This window comes from Poecilia reticulata, linkage group LG21, assembly GCF_000633615.1.
Source record: "Poecilia reticulata strain Guanapo linkage group LG21, Guppy_female_1.0+MT, whole genome shotgun sequence".
In the NCBI taxonomy this organism is placed as follows: Eukaryota; Metazoa; Chordata; class Actinopteri; order Cyprinodontiformes; family Poeciliidae; genus Poecilia; species Poecilia reticulata.
The window spans coordinates 22754219-22775797 of NC_024351.1; the positions used below are offsets into that span (position 1 = coordinate 22754219).

At 42.3% G+C, this 21579-nt stretch overlaps 1 protein-coding gene across 1 annotated transcript in view; it reads right to left on the reverse strand.

The window, feature by feature from the left end:
• The window catches only part of rev3l (REV3 like, DNA directed polymerase zeta catalytic subunit), a 61554-nt gene that overhangs the window by 18730 nt on the left and 21245 nt on the right, over nt 1-21579 (reverse strand). The window contains exons 5-14 of the mRNA XM_008398541.2: nt 19138-19276; nt 18973-19067; nt 17945-18049; nt 16687-16771; nt 12353-12489; nt 12008-12136; nt 8567-8804; nt 8301-8443; nt 3026-6785; nt 864-1732 (exon numbers count right to left, since the gene is read on the reverse strand). Of these exons, the coding sequence (XP_008396763.1) occupies nt 864-1732; nt 3026-6785; nt 8301-8443; nt 8567-8804; nt 12008-12136; nt 12353-12489; nt 16687-16771; nt 17945-18049; nt 18973-19067; nt 19138-19276 (5700 nt within the window). The remainder of the gene's footprint in view (nt 1-863; nt 1733-3025; nt 6786-8300; nt 8444-8566; nt 8805-12007; nt 12137-12352; nt 12490-16686; nt 16772-17944; nt 18050-18972; nt 19068-19137; nt 19277-21579) is intronic.

Genomic DNA, 21579 nt, shown 5'->3' on the forward strand with positions numbered 1-21579 from the left:
TAACTGGAGTGCATGGACTCAAAAGCAGGCTCAGAGAACACCATCAGAGTAGTAATTACACCATAAACTGCTCAAAAAATAGACATTTTTCATTTAAGTTGCAAAACATTATTTGTCTGCAAATATGCTCAATCCAGAAAAACTTAAGACATTTTTAGTTTCACCTGGTTCAAATTCCGTAAGAATATATGAAACTCCTTTTGTTATCCAGCTTTATTTTGCTTTATTTTTTTAATAATAAAAAAATAAAGCAATCAGCTCTATACTTTATTGATGTTACGTCCAGCAGAACGGGCTGAGCTGTTCACATGTTGAAATATTTTTAGCTGCAGATGCATGCTTTGCTATAAATGATCAAACGTTCACTAAAAGGAAGCTGCTATGGCCTTTTAATGCATCAGGCAGCTACACACATTAGGACAGTTCAATTAATTTATATTTGATATATTGCGCAGTTTTGAGTTATAATAGATTAGAACCATTTAAACTAGATATAACACTAGTTATTGTGACATTCAAAATATGTCACAACACTTTGCAATCTGATGGTTGAAGCACCTGAATAACAAATTAAAAACAAATATTTTTGATGTTGAGCTCAGGTCTACTTATTGAGTAATTTAGCAGCAAAAAAAGACTTGAATGAAAATGGTTGCTTATTTGGTCAATATATGGTTTTTGGTTAAAATGTAACTAATTCATTAGACCTTGTAATTAATTAGTAAATTAGTCCCACCACAAGTTAATAAGTTCTATATAATTCTATTGCTTTTAATCAAAGTAACTAATAATTCAACGTCTCTTTGTTCAGATATGCAATATGATATGAACRCTCTCTACTGAGCCCTGCTAGTGAAACTTACTGTCACTTATAGGCGTGCTGCAGACTGGGTCCAGATCTTCCGTGCTCCTCCGCCTTTTCCTTAAGAAGGGGGTGGTGTGTAGGCGGTGTGGACTGCTGCTGCCACCGTTCCTGTCTGCACCATGGAAAGGAGAGGGAGAATGGTTCGTTCCAAATTTCTCCTGTGAATCAGGGAGCCTGGGTGATGGTGGTTCTGGTGAGTTCTTGCTGCCAAGTCGCTCAGGTGCAGATGGGCTAAGCTGGTGAGACTCCTGCCAGGGAGGCAGCTCTGGGGATTCTGGAGACGTCATGTTGGAGGCGTCCTCCTGTTTCTCAGGCTGGGGGCTCACAGTGCTCTCATCTGAAACCGGACTCAGTGCTGCGGTGCTGGACCGAGGGTCGGGGTCCACCAGAGGAGACAAGGCTAAGGACAGGCTGAGCTTCTTTCTCCTGCGAGTTCTCACACTGGAAGTATTCCCACAGTGTTCAACGTTAACTGAAATGCATCTGGAAACATCTGGCAGTTTGGTTCTGTCAGGGTTCTCCTGCTCCAAATCTGCCCCCTCCCGCTCCTTCCTCTCTTTCTGCAGGCTGTCGTACTGCTTCCTGGCTTCCAGCCACAGCTGCACGCGCTCGTGGCTCGGTGGGTTCCTGCAGGGCAGAAGGACGACCTTCTTGTCGCTGGCCGAGGATGCGAGAAGCCCCGTCTTTTCTTCTTTTGTCTGCTCGACCTCCGCTCCCTGAGAGGAGGTGATGGTGGTGGCAGGGTGCGTCATGACGGAGAAGGCGGTCTTCCAGAAATGGAGGCCCTCCAAAGACAGGTCTCCTCCAAACTCTTGGAGCTCCCTCACTAATCTGGTTCCCACGGTGAGTTTACGGCCTCCAACCTCCCTGGAAGACAGCAGGAAAGACGAGAAATCATTTAAATGACACCAGACAACAGGAAGAACCACAGATCAGGACAGGAGAACTGGATCCTTCAATTGTGTGGTCAGTAATACTCTCCTCAACAGGACTGTATTTATCATAATATATCTTTTACTTAAATATTATATTGTATTTGTATTAGTGTCCAAAGTAAGCAGAGTAAATTACCTTGAGACAAATACTTAGTCACAAAAAGATTTGCAATAAGACTGCAGAGGAAAAATTATTCCATCTGCTGCTGAAATYTAAAAAAAAAAATTAACAATCAGAAATGTGTCAAATTTAACATTTACGTTGGCTTTGATACAACAGGAGAGTAATGACAATCATCCGTTTAAAAAACAGTTATTTCATGTGCAGTGATTTAATAAAACTTATGAACTTCCTTTTACACATCATTTCAGCTTTTATTTTATTTTATGGTGATAATTTTAGTTGTGTGGCACAAATCTCTAAAACAATCTAAAAGAACTGCTTTTGAATTTCAAATTTTTTTATGCTTACATGCCTTTTATGCTTCAATAAAGCAATTTGGCTGTTCTTATTGGTGGGGAAAACAAGTATATTTTGATAAAACTATTAAATCATTTAACATAAATCTAATCAACTCTGTAACTGCTTAGAACCACCAAATATTCAGTCAGGATTTTAAGCCTGGGCTTCCATCACATTATTTCACTAAAAAYTCAATTTTCCAGACTAAACTTTCAAGAGACGTAAGGAAGAGAAGAGGAGATAAAAGAAAGAAATGAAAGAAAGAAGGAAAATTGGAAGGACATAATTGAGAAAGGGAGGAAGGAACGGTAGATTCAAGAGAAGGAGGTATACAAGGAAGACAAGGACACATGGAAGAAAAAAACAAAAAAAGGAAAACTTTCAGACATTTCACAGCATAGAGCCTGAAGATAAAAATATATTTTCATAACCTTATTTCTTTTCCCCACACTTATTTGACTTTTAAAATAATTAAATCCATCAGACTGTGTAAAAATCCTGTAGCACTTCAAATAACAGATTGATTATCTGACTTCCTAGTCGTTTATTACCAAAAAAAACATAGTTTCYATGAACTGTAGACTTAGTGGACGATTAGAGTCTTAGACAAAATCTATTCTTCCTGACCAGTCGGCTGATCTGTGGCATTCTAGTGTTTTAACCAGTTCTATTGTTAAATAAGCATATCTAAATACCTGCAGGAACAAACGGCTAACTCTAAGCKTCAAAAGAACATCATAACGTGAGAAAGTGTGATCTTACATTGGCTTGTTTGGGATGTCAGATGGATCGCTGCAGAAGGGCTCCTGGAACGAGGCTTCTGACATCTCCAGGTCCATCAGAGTGCTGAGGATCTCGTCTCGACTCGGAGGGGACATGAGGGGCTTGAGGACATGYGCTCCACCTCCGGCGCCCCGCTGAAGCTGGCTTGCTCTCACATGTGACAGAGAACTGATTGAGTGTGGGGAGCTGCTGGGTGTGGTGGACGTAAGTCCATCGATGCTCTCGTGAAGTTCGCTAGTCAGTGAGCCCTCCTGGTCGACAAACGACACAGAGCTTAGAGACAAAGGTATGATCGGGTCGAAGGCTGAGAAGAGGAACTCCTTTCTCTCACAGTGGAAGTCTTGAAAAGGGCTGAGGGTATGGGATTTACAGAAAGAAAGGTCCCACTCTCTTTGTCTTTCTGGTCTGTGCTTCTCAGATTGAAGGTTTGTTGAGGGCTCTCCATTCCCAGACCTGTCAAAGAGTTCAGGGCTGACAGACCTGACTTTGCACACATCAGAGTCTCTCTYGGTCTGACTCTGAGGAAGACCTTCCAAGCTCTGCGCCTGAGCAGATGGAGGTTCATGGCAGACGTCACTGAGGAACTTGACAGGCAGGTTTTTATCTGTCAAAACAAACTGATTGCCGCTGTAGGGACTGGAGAACTCTGCTTGGTGAATAGTGTTTATATCGAAGGTGTAGTCCTGTGGGAGCTCTGGGGACAAGCTGTCCTCTATGAAGTTGCAGCTGGCAAGACTCGGTGCAGAGGAGAAGAGAAGGCAGTCATCAGACATACTGCCATCCTGCTTCACTGATTGGTCTGGTTGAGTACTGCTGGTCCTGCTTTTCCTGTTTCTGGGCTTCTTCTCCTTAGGAGCGGTAGACTTTGGGACCCGGGGTTTCCGAGGAGCAGTGGAAGGGGTTCTAATGGGCTTAGTGTGTTTAGCACAGGGGTTTAGCAGCACTGCGGCCTGAGCTATGGCAGCGGCATGTCTGTCTGTTCCAACTACTTGCAGAGGAAGGGCCTGTCCCTGCTGCCTCTTCTGGAGGAGCTGCTTAAGGACAGCCAAGCCAGACGGGGTCTCAGTGAGAGCTCGTGTCTCTCCGTTTTTAGGAGCTGAAGGGGGACAACCTTTGTCTTTCTGGACATCATTACTYATCTCTGGAGGCTGAGGGGCAATGCAATCTTCTGGACAAGATTCTACCTTTACCACAGTGGTCTGACAACCCTGCTGCTTCATCTCAACAGGTGTCAGCATGTTTTGGTTAACTTGCATGATTGAGGTCTCGCAGGCCTCAGCCTTTGGTTCAATAAAGCAAGCTGAGGTGGGCATCRATGTGTCTGAAGCCGAGGACCTGCTCTGACCGGTGCCATCGGTGCCTAGTGACTGCTGAAAGGAGGTGATGTCTTGAGAGGAACTCTCTGATGGAGCCAACCCGCCATCAGAGAAAAGCAGCTGGGAGTCTTCTTTGCATAAATCATCACTTTTAGGTTTGTCGGTTTTCTTTTTGCGGGACCTTCTGGGTTGTGGAGATATTGTGGGACTTTCAGCTGAATTGCTAGCTTTCTTTCTTTGCCTTGCAGCAGCAGCAACACCTCTCCTTGSTTTCTCCTGTTTGGGCTCTTGTACCTCTGAGGGCTTAGCAGCAGACATGTTTACTTTTCTCTTAGACTCCGTGGACTTCTTAGGTTTGGCTGTTCGACTTCTCCTTTGGGCTCTTTTAGTCACAGACTTTTTGAATGGATTTAGTGATGCAGAGCTAAGGCAAGGATCACTGAGTGGATTTATCAGTTGTTCTGAACTGTTTAGAAAAGAGTCACTTGGGGACCAACAACGTGGGGGCGTTGATTCTGTTGGGCTTGGAGATCTATCAGAAAGATAGCCCAGTTCTACCATGACATCGGTGTACTCTTTGTCAAAGTCATCTGCTAGTTCACAGTAACATGGCCGAGGGGGGGGCAGAGAGGGCAGAAGTGGGCCTCTCTGACAGCCTGTGCTCCTTCTCATCCTTTGCCCTCGTCTGACGATAGGCATTTTGGGAGAGATGTTGATGGTGTTCTTGACCCTAGCTTTTCGCTTGGGCGATTTTTTGGCTTTGGGCTCTTTGACGGGAAACCTGACAGCAGTGGACTCTGGCACTTTAGGCCAGAAGCTCTTGAGAGGAGCCAGTTTATTGTAATGTTCCACTTTATCTGCAGTCAACATAACCAGCTGTTCATCTGCATTCACTTTGGACATTTTCACCAACATGTTTTTCTGACCTTTGAACCTGTTGATTATGATGTACTTAATAATTACAGGAGGTTCTTTCTTGCGTTTTTTCTGGTATTTGGTCTCCTGGCCCCTRGGAAACTTGCTGGAGTTTTTAAAACGACTGGAACCTGGCTGATCTTCATCAGTACCATCAAAGTTCTGTTTCCGTTTAGCCCTCAGTGTGTATTTACTCCCCGGCAGTGCTGATGGTTTAGTACAGCTAACTTTTGCAGATACATCTGGACCAAGGCTCAACTGATCCTCTGTTACATCTTTGGCTTCTTCACAAAGAGAGGAAGTAATGGTGGTGTTGGAAACTACAACCTCTGAGACTGGTTCTATCTGCTCATCGACTGTCTTTTCCTCACTGTCCAACTCTTCATTTATAGCTGGCTCAACTTCTTCATTTGGCTCGTCTTCATTTACCTCCGCCTGTGGTTTTGGTTGATCCTCTGAAACTGGCCCTTCTGTGTCTGAAGTCTGGTTGCAAGCAGATGTTTCTGAACAGAGGCCAGTGCAAACTGGACTGTCGGAGATCGGGTTTTGAGTTGCTTCTGCTTTGTTCCTGTGCCCCGTCATTCCTAACCGTTTTTTAGGAAGTTTCAGCTTCAGCTTGCAAGTCGGAGACAGCTCTGGCTTGCTGCAGGTGTCWGCCGGCTTTTTATTTCCAGTCTTCTTTCTATTGAGACAGTTGGAGAGAATAACACTGGGGAAGAACTTGTAATGTGCCTCCTGCTGGGCCACAATAGTCCTCTCAGTTTTATTTTCCTGGTAGTCTTCATATCTGATTTTGAGCTCCCCAACATCTCCTTCCTCACTCTCCGGGGCCAGTTCTTCCTCTCTGTGGTTGATGAACTCGCCCTCCTTCATGAGGGATGGCGTTGAGGTGAGGCTCCTCAGAATTGGGCTTTTTCTCTCCTTAGTGCTCAGCTCCAGCTCTGTCTTAGCGGAGCAGGCTCTGAGGTCTGAGTAACAAAGGGAGATGGTGCTGTGGTTCTGAAAGATTGATAAACGGTTAGTTTCCACAGTCTCAAGGCTGCTGTACCTTTTYCTATTTTTTGACACCTTTCCACTGCTAAAAGGGAAGGCTTCCAGATCAGCCWTCTCCACAGGTTTGGARCTTTTCTTGTTATACGTGTACAACGGTCGAATGTCCTCCTTGTTCATGCAGATAGTAGACACCTCAGAGTGATTGGCTATTTTGCGAGGAATTGGGTGCTTCACTGGCAGGATGTATGGGATTTCTTTATTAACCCTGAACCCTGCTGAACATTCACTGGAGCCGTCTGAGCTGCTTTTTAACTGAAAGGAGTTTTTGAGTTGTTCCTCCGTGTCCAGTCCACGGACTGGCCTGTGCTCAGGATGTTTGCAAAGCAGGATCTTAGCTGACGACGGCGGCTCCAGGTGGACGGTCTCTCCAGTGCAGGGATTTGTTTTTCCCAACAGCTTCTCTGTGACTGTAAGCGAAGACTGAGACATGGAGCCACTGTCTGTTAAGGAAGAATCTAGGAATACAGAAGAAAAAAGAAAKGGTAGGAATGGCAGGACATGAACAGCACAACAATGAAATGAAATGAAAGAAAATGGATTTGTATATACTCTATATTGCCAAAATCATTTGCTCACCTACCCTCACTCATAGGGACTTCAGTGACATCTCATTCTGAATCTATAGAGTCCAATAAAATGGTGCTCCATCCTTTGAGGCTACAACAGATTTAGAAATGTGCCAACGCTGCAAGGACGTAACKTTTTAAAAAATATTTGTTTTAGACATTTTTTTAAATCATTGCACTATAACATGAACATCATCTTTGGGGAAACTAAAGTTCCTCCATGTTGTCCTACTGCCATCTGCAGAAATACGCTGCTCAATCAGAAACAATCAACCAGCRTCAGGAGGAGGTTGTTAGCGCTGACCTTAACCCTGTTGTATGGACTCAATCTCTTTTTGCTATGTTGGAACAAGAAGAAAACATCCCAAAAGACAAAACAGACCAGAATGTTTCTGTATGTTGAAGAATTAGAAGTTCCTCTCATTGACCCAAAGGAACAGAGTCACACTACTAAGAAAAGAAACTTGCACCATAAATTCCCATTCCAGACTTTACACTTGACACAAGAGAAARTAACTGCTTTTATCAGCATATAGAGGTAGGCAGATGGGGAGCAGCAGCTCCTGAAAATGTTGTGTCCTGCTTAAGAAGTGTTAAACTTTTCGACTGCTTAAAATGAACATAAATAAGTAAATTACAAAATGTTGAATTAGAATCAGAATAACTCAGTATGTCTCATCATCCTGTAGTTGACTTTAAACTCAGCTGAGAGTTTAAGTTAATGCTTTACTCACAGCTGATCACATTCCACTGAATCCATGAATCTCATTTATGACTTCTTTACCACTCTCAGTCTTTTTAAAATACCTTGAAGTTGTCAATAAATGATTAATTAATCTATGTTTAACTCCTATTTTCCAGCTGCTGGTGCAGATGAGGATTGTGAAGCATTCACAAGCCCTGGTTGTTTAAAAAACACATTAATAATCTAATGTTCTGATATTAGAGCATATGCGTGCAGGAATACAGCTACACATTTTCTCTATGCACTAAGTTTGATGGATAAGATTGGCTTCACGTTCAAGTATCGCAGATATCCCAAATTTAAGTCGATTTATAGGTGCACCCTTAGATTTTACACAGCCCCACCACCTTGTGGCCAAGTTGCTTTTATTCCCTTTTGCTTCCATTTTATAACACCAGAATACAGTTCACAAGGACATTTTCATCAAGAAATTCCTCAACAGAATATAATGTCACAGTTTCCTGTCTGACTTCACTGATCTGAGAGCAAGCAATCCTTTCCCAAATGTCTGCTGAAGCAGTCTGTATCCCTAGGTGCTGGATTTTAGACACCTGTGGACGTGGAAGTGATTGGAACAGYTGTGTCCAATGATTTGGAAGGATAAACAAATACTTTTGGCGACACTAGCGTATGCCAGCACTGAGCAGAAAATGCCTCACCACTGCTTTCGTCTGCTGCCCCGTCCAGCTGTGGGATGGACAGATTAGCAAACAGAGAGTGAGTCCCACTCCACTCCATGTCTTCGTCAGAGGACTCTTGCTGCTCATCACTGAAGCCGTCCTCTGCCTCCCTKACCCCAGGTCTGTGTAAACAGCAACAACAGSAGACAGCTTAGCCCTGCCTCTAACTGCAATGAAACCAATAAAAGTGTCCGGGTAGGACTTGGATTATTATTTTTCTCTCTGAGTTCTAGTTAAAAACTCGCCTCGGTGGGTTTGTTCTCCCAGGATGTTCGCTGTCCCACCGCTGTGACATTATCATACTAAGCTCAGCCTCTTCTTTATCCAGCTCGGGTCCGGCTTCTTCTTCATCACTGTTGCAGTTGTATGTCGATGCACCGGGAAGCGACTGAGGCTGAGAGTTGTGTATTAGTGGAGTCCTGTGGAAACCATCGTCTTCCAGGCCAGCCAGCAAATCAATGAGGGCATGATCCTGGCTGCTTTCTACAGAGACGAGAAAACGGACACTTCACACATAAATGTACTGAACAACACTTTATTGGGGTCTGCCACAGAAATGCATAGGACAGCATTGAAATGCCTCCATGCAATGTGTGGAGGGCACCTATTATTCTACACCTCAAAATAACTGCCGCTTCCTTTCACTTTATATATATATATATATATATCAAAACATGCGGCTCTTGGCATGCGGGCTATTACTTCTGTCATTTTGAGTAACAAAAATGCCAACAAAATCACRTTTTTCGTAATTAGCGAAAAACGAGCCAAATTCAAATCAAAACAAATTCTAACTAGGGTGCGTTCACACTAGGGCTGAAACGATTCCTCGAATAATTCGAGTACCTCGATTATTAAAATTATTCAAGGAAAATTTACCTGCCTCGAAGCTTCGTTAATTTATGCTAGCATACCGTGTTGCAGCCGTAACATTATTTGCGGTGCGCGGAGCTCTCACTTCCGCCTCTGAGTTGTTTACCAAAAGCTAAGTTTTAGCGGCATAACGTCCAATTTTCAAGTTCAGCCTGTGGGGATTTTATTGATTGATGATAATGCCCGGGTTTTCATCGTTTTTGGGATTGGCGCTATGCCTGGAGTACGGCAGCCTTTCTCTTCCAGGACCTGCTGGTTCAGACCGAACGGCGGGAAGAGCGCTGCAGGAGTAGGTAAGCGGATAGACTGAGCACGGCGGCCGGCTGAGTTGTTGATGCTTTCAGTGTAAGTGTAGCTTTACGGACGAACCGCACAATAAATTTCATGTCATCCCGGTCTGAATAAACGGGTGACGGAGCGCACCCGCGGTACGTGGCTTGTAGATGAGTTTCTGAGTGTGACGAACGAAGGTGCCGTAAATATTCAGTTTCTCCCCCCTGTTCTCATGTTCGTCTCCTGGTCGATCGGTCGTGTGTCTCCCCCCACCGCCCCCATTAAGTTTGCTCGTTCTCTTTCCCACTTGGACTTACGTTTGTCTACCCCCTGGTCTATTTTCTCCCCTCCACCCCCGTCATACGTTCGTTCGYTCGCTCGCCTTTCCCCCCACCACCACCACTCTAAGCCCCTCACTCCAGGTGTCATTTCACGTATTCTCAAGCCCAAAGCTCGACAGGTATGGGTCAAGGTGAGAGTTCATCTATTAAACTCACTTTTTACATAAACTAAAAGCTGAAGCATATACATTTTTATAAGCGTATTTGTGAGCCTGCCACTTTATTATTAAATTGAATATAATTTGAAATCTTTGTTTAACTTTTCTTCAGGTTAAAGTGAACTATTATTGTTACAAGTTAATTTTCTAAACTACAAAAACGTAATTGTTGGGGATGCTCAAATATGAAAAACTGGACTGATATCCTATAGCAACACTAGTGTTATGCCAGATTTACCAATATTTTATTTTACAAATTGTTTTTATCCGATTACTCGATTAATCGTAAGAATAATCGATAGATTACTCGATTACTAAAATATTCGTTTACAACAGCCCTAGTTCACACTGCAGCCTGAAGTGAATTGGGTCATTGGGTCACTTCAGGCTGCAGTGTGAACGCACCCTTAGACTCAAGCAGAGATAGAATTTTGTCCACACTACACGATTTTTTGCCCCAATTTTCCCCTTGTGTGTGTGTGATGTGGTACGACTGATCGGGTCCAGTCAGTATGTAACATAACCACTATGTTTGTTTGTTCAGGTAATATTGGTTTTTTAGGTGTGGCTGATAATGTATAAAAAGGGGTATGTGCGTCGGCGCGCAGCGGCGCAATCAGAGAGGAAGACGCTCACCGTCAGGTCCGTGYAGCGAGAGACTTGAATTGACTGAACGTTTAGAACAATTAATAAAGCGAAGAAAAGACATAAAACGGCAATCAAAGTTCGCCGCAGCGCAGCGGACCGAGCGCTTTAGGAGCTGGATTGGAGCTTGCACCCAGGAAACGCCGCCAGGTGCAGGACGACGCCAATTGGCTAGAGGACGCCGACGAAGCGAGAAGACGCCACCGGGGGGAAAAGAAAAGCATTCCCGGTGAGATCTGGACTTTGTTTCTTTTTGGGGATTTTTAGTGGTACAACTCTTTTTTTCTCATTTTTCGGGGGGAGGTTTTGACGGATTTTTCGTTTTGGATTGGGACCTTTTGGATTAAAATGGAGAAATTCTCCCAATATATGGAACTCTTTTGTGGACAATATTTGCATTAAAAAGGATCGAGAGTTTTTGAACATTTAATCATCTGAGTTTCTTTACTGACATGAACTAAGTGAATTAAATATATCCTAAACTTATTTTGAGGGATTTTTGGTTACTGACTTATTTATCAGGATAACTATTATTATTTTCTTAGTTTGTGGTTTTTGTAATAAATCATTGTGGCTAAAAGTCAAACAAAATTTCATACTGAGTGGTTGACTATTTTTGTTGTCAATTTAACTGGTGTAACATATTTTACCTGATGCCTGTGAAGTATCCCCCTTGTGTGTATTTGTGAGTTCTGCTTTAAATAGAAGCTGAATTTTACAAGTAGAACGTCGTGGCCAGTCTGACCTAATTTGGGTATATTCAACATGTTGGATTGTCTTGACCAGTTCATGACTGGTTTTCCCTGACTGGAAGAGAGAACGCAACCTGTTGAATGTGATAGGTAGCCAATCAGAAAGAATGGATTTCCCTCAGGGAATCGCAAACAGCTGACACGTCGCAACCCATAGTCCAGTGGACATAGAAGATGATATGTGGAAAGTCCGTGTTACTCAACATGCTTGTGACTCTCCACATGCTATCGAGTACATTGTAGCTTACATTAGCATTGATGCTAATTTTTAGCCCCAGAACGCTGGGTTCCACCCAACGGGCCCCGTTTAAATTTCTTCAGAAATTTTCTAGATTGGAATTGTGATACAAGGACACATTGAACTAAATTGGTAAACATTGCAGGAAAAAAAATCTCATCGGTTAACTACATGCCTTTCGGAGGCTATGGGAGGCTATATCATCATGAGAAGAACAAACACGAGGATGTGAGCTGTGACCATGGACCAATCTGAAAAAATCTGTGTTAGCAACACAACACAGCACTACTTCTAAAGCCAGCAGAGATCCTCCACAACAGAAGGAATTTATAAACAGCTGTTTAATATCAAATGATAAGGCCAGCAGACTTTACCAGAAAGATGAGTAATGGGTTAGATGCTATACCTAACAGAGTGGAGTGGTTGGACGTTTGTGAGAGAGGGAGAAACGTCTGGCTGTTTTCCAGAAGACTTAAGATGGCTTCTTCATCAACAACAGCTTCCTCTGGGACTTTTCCAACGCTCCTCACAGAGTCTGAACACAGGAACAGGTAGAAAAACACAGAAACCGCCAAACTTCAATCAGCAGTGGAAGTAAACCAAAACTGAACTGAAATGAGTCGAAGGAAGACATCTTTAAAGGCTTGTGTTTATTGTAGACCAATGATCTGAGAAGAGCTTGATTTATGTTTGCAATAGGAAGCTTCGTACATTCAGCTGTACGTTGCTCTGTGATGGTTTCCTGCCTCACCTGGCTGGGAGTCTCTGTGCGCCTCTACGGCGTTTGCAGCTGTACACGGCACTAAGTCAGAGCTCAGGAGGTCAGGATGCAGAGTGAGTTCGGCTGACAAACTCTCCTGTTCATCATCCACAAACAAATCTTGGGTCCTGAAGAAAAAAAACAACATTCAAATAATTGAAGCTCAGCAAGGAGAACAACAGGTCAATACTGAAGCTTCAGTTGTAGAGACGCAGCGATCAGGCTTTCCTCTGACCAATACAGAGTTCTGGTTTTCTGAGACGTCTCACCTGAATATTGCTATTTTGATAGCTTTAATTTTTTCTTTCCAAGGAACTCAATCCATAAAAGAGAAACATGCTACATTCTCTGAAAGATGTTTTCTCCAAACTAAGAGTGACATCAAAGTTAAATCAATACAAGTACACAGATAAAGTCATAATAAATATTTGATCTCTGTTGCATTATACCTGCAAAGGTGATCCTTTGCAGGCCTCCTGTTGCCATGCTTTATTATGAGTCTTAATCAGGGAAGTGCTGTTTAAAGTGGTAGGGCCACACAGCTCTGAGGAGTTTCTGTTGTCCGATGGAGTGTGCGTGCATATGAGTGGGCAACGCTACGTTGTTTGAGTGTGCATGCAGACGAGGGGAATATGAATGGAAACCTGGCAGGCGGCCAACTGGGCTTTTGTATCTGTCCAGATTGCTCTCAGATACAAGCTGCCAAAAGTGCTCCTTTACCCATGCTGCTCTGCTGCCCTGCCTAACAACTCACCACTAAGAGACTGGGAAACACTGAAATGTAAACAAGGCGGGTGGCTGACACTCACAGGTAAAACGCATTGCACAGATTTGTAGATGTAATGGAGAAAAAAAATGTCCAGCTCCTGTTACCGTCTGCCGGTAGGCTTTATTTATTTATTGTTTTAAAACCTGATCATATCTTTATGTAAATCATTCATTGTCATCTAAGTGCATAGAAGCCACATACAGGGTACCCTATGGTTCAGTCCTGGGGCCCCTCTTATTCAGTATCTATATGTTCCCACTAGTTTAGGTTGTAACGGGTGTAAAATTATATACGATGACCACACAGACGATGTCACCAGGTGACTCTGAACTGTCCATGCACTGAACAGATATTTAAAACAAATCGTTGCATGAATGTGCAAAAACTTTCTCCAGCTGAACAGAAACCAAACTGAAGTTATTATCTTTGGACCTAAAGAGGAACGATCTTGAGTCAACGCACAGCTTCACTTATTACACCTGGAAACTAGATGCCAGGCATGAAATCTGGATGTAATACTCAACTCTGACCTTAACATTCACGGCCACTTAAAGACAGTTACAAAGTTGGCCTTTTACCACCTGAAGAACATTTCAAGGATTAAAGGACGAATGCGGCGACAGTCACTTGTCCTCATCCAGCCCAGCGACCAGAGCAATTCATGCATGTGAAATTTTAAGCTCGTACCTGTAGATGTGAATATTCAGGCTGGAGACGCGACTCGAGAAAGTTGACAAATGTTCAACTTTTGATACTGTAGAAGAAAACTTTCACATTTTGTCAGTGTGTAACAACTCATGACGCACTGCTGTGAACTAGATAACCCTCCCAGGGAGAGAGGGCTCCAGGTGGGAAGATTAAACTGTGCTATGTAATTTTAAAGCGTTAAACTTTCAGATTGATTCTTGACAGCCCCAACTTTGACTTCTGAAATTATAATTCTGAGCTTCAAGTCACTTTTTTTCCAGTGACCCTAATTCTCGTCCATGGAACATAATGGGTTTGGAAATGCTGGCAGCCTTGTGAGACTATCCATGGTAAAGTATGTTGTTGATCATAATTGTTAAGGGGAAATTGGAATTGGCTAAAAATGGCAAATTGTAGCTTTACCAAAAGCTCTCATTGGTTTGCTTCTAATAAAAAAATAAAAAAATTGTATCTTATGTAAGTATGTCAATGACGCCTCCACACTAGTGTGAGAGACTTAGGCTGGCTGAGAGACTGTACCGCAGTCTGATTGTTATTCAGAGACTTTGTTATGAGGAGAAGGCTCCAGAGAGTCGGCGTGCATGTGCCTGAGTCTGTCTCTTAATTAGTCTGGTACTTAATGACTTTAGAGGCAACGGGGGAGGGACCCTGGCAGGCGTCTGGAGATTACTGCAGTGATTAACACATTTTACCACAACGACACACCCCTCTCCCCTCCAGCACAGGTTGGGAGAGAGGGAACTCATATGACATGTAGGAATTTTAGAAAATGTTCAAATTCAGTTCAGAAAATGTCAAACAAGACAAGGAAAGAAACTACACTGGGTTCAGTGTCTGTCTAAAGGGAATCATCATTCGCTCATTTTTTCCTTTGTGAAAAACTTTGAGACAAGAAAAGGACGGATTTCTTACTGCATGATGGAGTAAAAATACTACGAGTGCACTAATAAATTGATGCATATAAAGTTGTTTATATTGATTTTAGATCTTTTTATATAAAAAAATGGCATATTTTGTTAGTATGCTGCTGTAACAAAGGAATTTTTCCAATGTGGGATAAATAAAGGATTATTCTAGTGTAATCAGCTCCAATTTCCTTAATTTTGGACATTAATTACTTATGAAGGGCTGCACAGTGGCACAGTTGGTAGAGCTGTTCCCTTGCAGCAAGAAGGTTCTGTGTTCGATTCCCGGCCCAGGTCTTTCTACRTGGAGTTTGCATGTTCTCCCTGCGCAGGCGTGGGTTTTCTCCGGGTACTCCGGTTTCCTCCCACAGTCCAAAAACATGACTGTCAGGTTAATTGGCCTCTCCAAATTGTCTCTAGGTGTGAGTGTGTGTGTGCATGATTGTGTGTCCTGTGTGTCTCTGTGTTGCCCTGTGACAGACTGGCGACCTGTCCAGGGTGAACCCCGCCTCTCGCCCGGTACGCTAGCTGGAGATGGGCACCAGCACCTCTCCCGACCCCACTGAGGGACAAGGGTGTAAGAAAACGGATGGATGGACGGATTACTTATAAAATCCATTTTATCTACCTCTGAAATGGTGTGAAAATCCACCATTGCTCTGAAACAAAATTGGAATTGGCAAGTCAAGTGTTTTAAAGATTGTCCAGAAAACGGCAATCAGTGCACCCCTAAAAAATATCAGAATATATCAGCAAAATGTACAACATCRATTCATTCATTTAAATTGGAAAAAAAACTCTACTGCTTCAAATTCATTATGCATTCATAATTATAGTTACAATGTCCTCTGTTACTTTTAATTTTTGATTGACATAGACTCAATCAATTATGTTTGCAAAACCCCAATTAGTTTAGAAGTAGCAGCTTAGTATAACAAAGTTGTATTGGCAGGTCAATTAGTGTGTCCATTAGCTCTGGTACCAAGCCTGCACTCTGCTGTTTACCAGGCTGGTTTTGAAAGACCTGATGTCTAATTAAGACTGAGGAGAGCTTCTTTAGCTTCCCCACCAGGAATGTTTGTGTTTTCAGTGACAGGAGAATATTTACACTGGGCCACGTTTGCCTTTCTTACACGAATGAGACAATAGAGGGGCATTAAATCATCTAGCTGACCAACAGTATAGCGCAACAGGTAGGGGAGGGGCCACACTGCACTACTCTATGCTCCACAAAGTCACAAAAACCTAATAAAATAAAATTTCTAGGTAAATAATACCAGTCTCAGGAGGAAACCACAAGATAACAGAGGGAGGAAATGTAACAGACTGTGTGAACATTATCAGCACGAGTGACTAACTAAGAGAGCGTGTCCAGCTTCCACTTCCTAACTTAAAACCCTATTCAGATGGGAGGCCCACCCCTGCGCTCCCTCTCTCTCCCCTCTGCTCATATTCACTAACCTCTCATAGATATGAGAGGTTAGTGAATGGAAGCCATCTGGATCTGATAAAGCAGCGTGTGCGGATGTAGGGCCAACTGTACTAGAATTTATAACAGGAAATACTTGGAGGCTGTACATTGTAGAGGAAGGTGGAGCTTTGAGGTGACCTCAGCCACTTCATTTCACCCCCATTTTCTCCAACATCTGCTCTGACTTCACTTTCCCATCTCCAACCCTGCTCTGCACTCAGAGGAAAGTTGGCAGGGCCGAAGGAAAGAAAGAGAGGAAGGACATGCAACAGCTTCATTGTAGTAAAATAAAAAACTTAAGGACAAAAAGGAATTGTTTGATGTTTCGAGGAAATTTTTCATTGAGATCTTGTGCTTGTAATACTTAAATCAAAGTCGATTCCATCTGCTGCAGATCTCCTCAGGGAAAAGGAAACAAAGACCAAACTATTTATTTAGATAACAGAGTAAAATAATGTGTGAAGGAACTTACACATCAAACTTGTTCTCCCTCAGAATCTCCTTCAGTCTGTTCATGAATGTTTTTTCACTCTCTGTTGAAGTGACCGAGTCCCGATCTGCAACAGAGACAGACGTTTTTCMAAGAACAAACTTCTCTGCTGGAATTCAATCCTTTTGACTCTGAATAGTTAGAAACAAATAATTATGAACTTTGGCAGTAGTTCTATACAGCAGGATCTTTCTAAGCTAAACAGTTTCTTTTCACACTACAGTCCGTGGTAAAACCTGGTCAGTTGCATTTCTTCTCTGTATTGCTGATCAGAACTGAAACCTAAAAGCTTGGAAGTTTTTCTGAAAACTAAAGATTTCATCACAGCAACAGAACAGCCTGTGGTTTATTTATCACCTGGTTTCCATGGCAGCTTCCTTTGTGGGCATGTCGGGGGGCAGAGAGGTTACTGAGTCTACTGAGTTTTTTATTTATGGTTACAAGACAAGGCAGCTGACACCCATCACATGGTCTGCTCACAGAAAACACATTTTATTTTAGCAAACCTTTTGCAGATTTGCTGCTATGTTTATGATAAGTCAGTTTTGGTCCAGCTTCATCTAGAGTCTCACTTTGGATTCTAGAAATAGTTTGTGAGCAGAGGAGTTCATGGTGCACTCAACAAGGTCATACCACCACCATGTTTGATAGCAGCCATAGGTGTTTATGTTGATTTACTGCTTTGAGCTTTTTGATTCTGACCAAACATGCTCACTTTGGTTTTCTGTGACTAAAACAGGAATATTACAGTTTGTGCAGTTCCCATTTGGAAACTTCAAATAAGTTGCTGGAAAATGTTTTCTTTTCATCAGTCCACAGGTAGTTCAGGCTTTTTCTTATTGTTCTTCCAAGAACTTTAACATGCTGACTGCAGGCAGGGACAGCCTGCAGKCAGCATGGGCCCATCATTGTTTACAGGTACTATGAGACGTAAAGGTMATTTTGCTTGGATGTTCAATTAGTTTTTGTATTTGAAAGAAAAGAAGCATTAATGTGGTAGAATAGGGTGCTGTTGTTAATCTGAAACTTGAATTTATCTGACTGAGGCATAGTGGTAGAATACAGATCATTTTCAATAACATGTCCTGACACATTAAACCAAAAAAAATTTAATTAAGCGTTTTCATAACTGGGTGAAAACCCAACTGGGAATCCTAAGCAATAGACAATAAGCAAATGGTACAAAATGCAGAATAACAATGGAAAACCAAGTTTTCGCTCCCACTGCAGCGTTCCTCACCTTGTGAATCCGGTGCTTCTATCTGGGAGGTCTGGTTGTTCTCCCTCCTCCTCTGCTTCTCATCCTCCCAAATAGCCTGCAGTCCGGGATTCCTGCCGATCTGATCTGGAGGAGGAGGCAAGGTTAGAAAACAAAATCCTTATGCTTCTCATATTAAACATGTTCCCTCCCCTACAGCTGCCCTACAGGTACTCCACACACAAAGCACAGATAGTGTAGCGTAGTCCTGTTTAAAAGTCAAGTACACCTGAGAAAACCTGCACTGCCTGGGATTCTTCTGTAAGATTCCAGATCCCTCATCAAAACGTTCAGTAATTAAATTCAAAAAGTGTCTGCTATATAAATTAATCAAACAAAAAATTATATATTTCAGGTGTTTATATCTGTGAATTTTGATGATTATAGCTAACAGTCTTAGAATGCAACAATTTCTAATTCTCTGAATATTAAATTTTTTTACAATTGTATTTTATATAGGACCAATCAAAAAAGGATTTTAAAATCAGATAAAGAAAAAAATATTTAGCAGTATGTTGGGATAATGATGCAATCAAACAGTTCCAATTTTTCTGTTTTGGGTTTTGTAACAAACAAACACCCAGACAAATCTGTCAAAAATATATCTTATTTCTTTAAAAATGGAAATGTTTGGCATCTTGATGAGAGCAGGTGACCAGAAGGACAGTTTTCTTTTTCATTTCCTGGCAGATTAAGATGCAGGCCATTTAGAGAGAATCAGGACAAACAGTTACATCTGTTCTGAAAGCACATAACAGCTGTTCTTTACTTTGCTCAGTTCATCTGCTGACCCCAAACTCCCTCATCTCTGATCATTTCTTCGCCTCTGCTCCCCTGTGACTGAAGACTGAGGTCTGTTCCACTATGCTCATGTTCAGGTCTGCTAACAGACTCTGTGTGGAGCCATAATCAGTGGTGTGAGCTGAGTGTGCTGCAGCTGCCTTTCATCTTTTGCTTTTCGTCATGTCAGCTGGTGTTGCAGAGAACACAGCAGATCAGACTGCACCTACTTTCAATATCAAGACGGTTCAGGATGTCCACGGCCACAGCATCCACCTCCAGCTCACAGGTGCTCTGCCTCTCAACGTCATCCAGRACTAACGAGCTGCAGATAGAGCAGAGTTAATAATGGAAATGATCCAGAGCAGAGTGATGTCTGTGACGGCGCGGCCTACGAGGGCAGAGCATTCTCTTCCCAGCGGACAAAGGTGCCTGCGAGGCTGCTGTCGTTCAGCTTGGTGCTGCAGGGAATCTTCCAGGGACTGACGCTGGAGTGAGAGCTGGAGTACGGCTGGTCCGGGTCTGCAAGGCCCACTTCCAGAAACRCACACAATCACATTGACATGTTAGGAAATGACTCTGGGGATTTATCAAGAGAGGCTATAATTCTTTCCCTTCTCCAGTTTGTTGTTTATTAGTCTACAGAAGAGTTGATAAAAAATATGTGACTGCATAATTTCCTTTTTTTTTTTAAAAAAAAGAGTAAATAAATACAGAAAAAATATATACAGCTCTGGAAAAAATTAAGAGACTACTTAAAATGATCAGTTTCTCTGATTTTACTCTTTATAGTTATATGTTTGACTATTATTCTTTTATTCTATGAACTACTGACAACATGTCTCTGAAATTCCTAGCAAAAACAGTATTTATTTATTTGCAGAAAATGAGAAATGGTCAAAATAACACTAAAGTTGCAGTGCTTTCAGACCTCAAATAATGTAAAGAAACAAGTTGATATTCATTTAGAAACAACAATACTAATTTGTTTCAACTCAGGGAGAGTTCAGAAATCAATATTTGGTGGAAGAACCAGGAGGTTTTCAGTGGGGMTMAGAGCAGTGGGCTCTTCATTTTGTTGCCATAGTGAGTCTGGTTGTGTRTTAAGGTCAAACATCTCCCCTCCCAGCCCAGAGCTACAAACATCTTCCTGATAGGCTCAGTAGTTACAGTAAGTGTTCCTCTAATTCTACTTCTGTGATCTGGAACAATTCAGAAGGTCTGTAGAGTGTGACATGCAACGCACAAATTTCTGCAGTTCTACTCTGATATCTGTCCTTTGAGGCCGTTTACCTGAGGTAGTACAGCTGAAAATAGAACTGCGGTTGTGGCGCAACTTGGTTTTCAAATTGATTCAGGTAATTTCAGAGTGAAAAAGTAATGTCTGTTTAAGAACAAGGATGTGAATACTTGTAGTGATGTGTGAGTACAGTGAACAATAGTTCTCTATCCAGTTTTACCCAGACTTTTTTAGTTCAATTAGACCGCTGCTACTGTGTGACGTCTACAGAGTAAACAGTCTGAAACGTTTTGGGTTTTCAGGTTCTTATCAGGGAAACTTTCAGTTTTTAAGCTGTGTTGTGGAGTTCAGAACACATTAAAGTTTTCATTCATCTTAAACTGACCTTTTGCAGCCAAGCCTTTAATCCCCTTGATCCTAGATTAACTTGCTTTTAAAGTTCAAATCTGAGGGAGGCTCGGGAGGGATAAGCAGGTGTGTCCAGTATTTGGGTTTTTGTTGTCTTTGTTCCATGGGGCATTAGAGTCCTCCATTGATTTCAAATGTATAGAAGTGGATCAATCATTAGAACCTCCTTTTATTAGAAGTCAGTCAAATGGGATTTWAAAAAAAAATAAAAAGTATGTCATTATGTTCTGGTAAAGGATGTTAATTTCTGTAATCTTATTGGGGTTTAGGATGTGTTCAAACCTGATTGTCCAGTAAACTCGGTTTGGTTGGGAACCAAAGTTGCAACATTTGTTCCATTTCAGCTTCTCGGTTTCTCTACGTCAAACAAACTAAAGCCTTACCTCCTCGYCTGTAGGGGGGCTGCACCAAGAACCACTGAAGGAAACGACATGTAAAGCCCTGAACAAGGCACTGAGTGCAACTTCTTTCTCCATGAAATGTAAACAAAGATGGAGTAGTGTCAGATTTTAGCAGTTGTAGGATTTCTCTTTTGTCTTTAACAAAAGACCACAAGCCATTTCTCCACTAGTGTTAGACAGTCTTGTTTGTTTTGGTTGCATTTGCACAGCTGTAGTCCACTTCCTGCTTTTGGAGCGGACTCCGGTTCGCTCGGCATCCAAATATGAATGCAAACTGCATCGAAGTTCACTTCAAACAAACTGAGATCTATGTGTCTAGGCAGACCAGAGTTCACCTTTTTGGTTCGCCTCAGAGTTTGATTATGCATTCACGCCTCCCAAAACCATCCAGACTTTCTAGGCAAATGAACTGGAGTTTAATTAAAATGGACTAAACAGGGCTGGTGTGAAGGCAACCTTAGCAACCAGGGTTGTTTCTCCCTGCTTCCTTTCCACTCCTGGAACCACGGCCAAATCAGACAGAAGTGATTCATCTACTCCAAAAACCTTGATGGTTGTTAAGGAAAAGCTTTGTGGATGAATTCTAAACTAAAGGTGGGGCTATATGATGAGAATATGCTAAACATTTCTCACTGGTTGAATGTCCCCAGCATTTTATTTCAGTCATCTCTCTGCGTGTTGTGTTTTTTTGTTTGCGAACAACATTTACCGGCGACCGATGCAGAATATCGGTGCTCTAGGATTTGTATTCAAATTCATTAATAAAATCCTGCAACCTTAGTAGAAAT